This window comes from Histoplasma capsulatum, genomic scaffold (genome assembly GCF_000149585.1).
Source record: "Histoplasma capsulatum NAm1 scaffold_1 genomic scaffold, whole genome shotgun sequence".
NCBI lineage: Eukaryota > Fungi > Ascomycota > Eurotiomycetes > Onygenales > Ajellomycetaceae > Histoplasma > Histoplasma mississippiense.
In genome coordinates this window covers 4,734,683-4,736,276 of record NW_001813982.1, presented here as the reverse complement: position 1 = coordinate 4,736,276, position 1,594 = coordinate 4,734,683, and the positions used below count along the sequence as shown (strand labels likewise).

Genomic DNA, 1,594 nt, shown 5'->3' with positions numbered 1-1,594 from the left:
TGATTATGGAGCTGAGAGTTTGACATTTACCCTCCCTGTCTTTGTCTGTTCACCCCGCGTATTGAAATCAAGCCCTGTGTACCCCTCTATAGTATCTCAAATATCCTCTCTGTAACCCACCCCACCTTGCGCCCTCCTGGCTTCTGCTCTCCAACATGGTTCTCGACTATAGCAAATGGGATGCCCTGGAGCTCTCAGATGATTCGGATATCGAAGTGCATCCCAATGTCGACAAACGATCCTTCATCCGCGCAAAACAGCACCAGATCCACCAGCAGCGCATTCAGCGCCATCAGGAAATCGAAAACCTGAAATACTCTCGCATCATAAATGACGGACTGTTGAAGCGCATTGACGCTCTCATAGCATCACTCAAGAGCCATGAAGACAGTTCCAGAAACCCGGATGAGCTTATTTTCCAGGCCCTGATCGAGTCCGCTGGCGACCCTAACGAAGACAGTCCTCCGCCACCTCCCGAAGGCGTATTGACGCACGAAAAGGAACAGCCTAAATACTCGCAAATGATGGGGTCACTAGTAGACCAGGTGAAGAAAGAGCTGGATGAGTCCAAACCGGAAAATCGGTTTCAAGAATACATCAAGGGTGTGGAGCAGCATAAGACCAAAGTTTTGGGGTTGCAGCAGCAGTTATTAGAGAAACTAGCTTCTCTGGAGAAAGAGGAGGCCAAAAAAATTACCAGCGAGAGCATACACACCGGCTTTGACAGAACCTTAGTTAACCGGCCGAAACCCGAGCAGAAGAAAACGGAGACTACTAGTTCGGTGGAACTTCTGAATCCGGGTGCGGCCAAGAGCGTCAATGAGGCGGACGTAGGCTCCTCTGGGGCCGAAGTCGACATTGAAGATGAGGAAGAGGAAGATAAAATCAAGGTAACACCGCTGGCTAAACAATTTGCCAAATTCAAAATCGGTGACTACAAAAGTTGCCTGCAATTTATCGGCGATCACCCGGAGATCGTAACTGAGCGCAAGACGGATGAGCTACTTATCGAGGGATTCGACGCCCAGCTATCCGGGAACGAAGAATACGCCCGCCAATGTGTGCATCAAGGCTTACTGCTTCAATACTGCCGATCTCTCGGCCGTGACGGCGTGAGCCTCTTCTTCAAGCGGTACGTCGAACACACCCATGCAGCCGCCACTTTCCCATTGTTTAATTGATGTAAAATTATATACTAACCAAACCACACTTTCCACGCTTAACAGCATAACCTCAAGGGACCACAAAGCCTCCATACTCTTCCACAACGATGTTACCGAAACATACGGCAAGATGAAAACGCGCGCCGCAGAGCTCGCCAAGAACTCCGCCGGTAATCCTGTAGAGGTCGAGCAAATCCAACTCCACGCCGTCGATCCGAATACGAAGCTCAACATCAAAATCCCCTCGCCGGAAGACACTAATCCGGACTCTGTCGCGGCGATGGAAACCTTCAAGAGCTTCCCGCCGAACCTGCAGCGGGCGCTCAAATCTGAGAGCCTTGATGAGGTTAATAAGGTGCTTGGGAAAATGAGTGTGGAGGAGGCGGAGGGGGTAGTGGACAAGCTGGGGTCCAGTGGGATTTTGACGATGG

At 50.7% G+C, this 1,594-nt stretch overlaps 1 protein-coding gene across 1 annotated transcript; it reads left to right on the top strand.

Moving 5' to 3' along the window:
- Nucleotides 1-155: 155 nt before the first annotated feature.
- Nucleotides 156-1,588, top strand: HCAG_01332 (conserved hypothetical protein; the record flags this gene model as incomplete). The annotated part of the gene is made up of 3 exons (XM_001544235.1): nt 156-1,132; nt 1,227-1,518; nt 1,559-1,588. The coding sequence occupies 3 exons, from the start codon at nt 156-158 to the stop codon at nt 1,586-1,588; spliced, it is 1,299 nt and encodes a 432-aa protein (XP_001544285.1).
- Nucleotides 1,589-1,594: the final 6 nt, after the last annotated feature.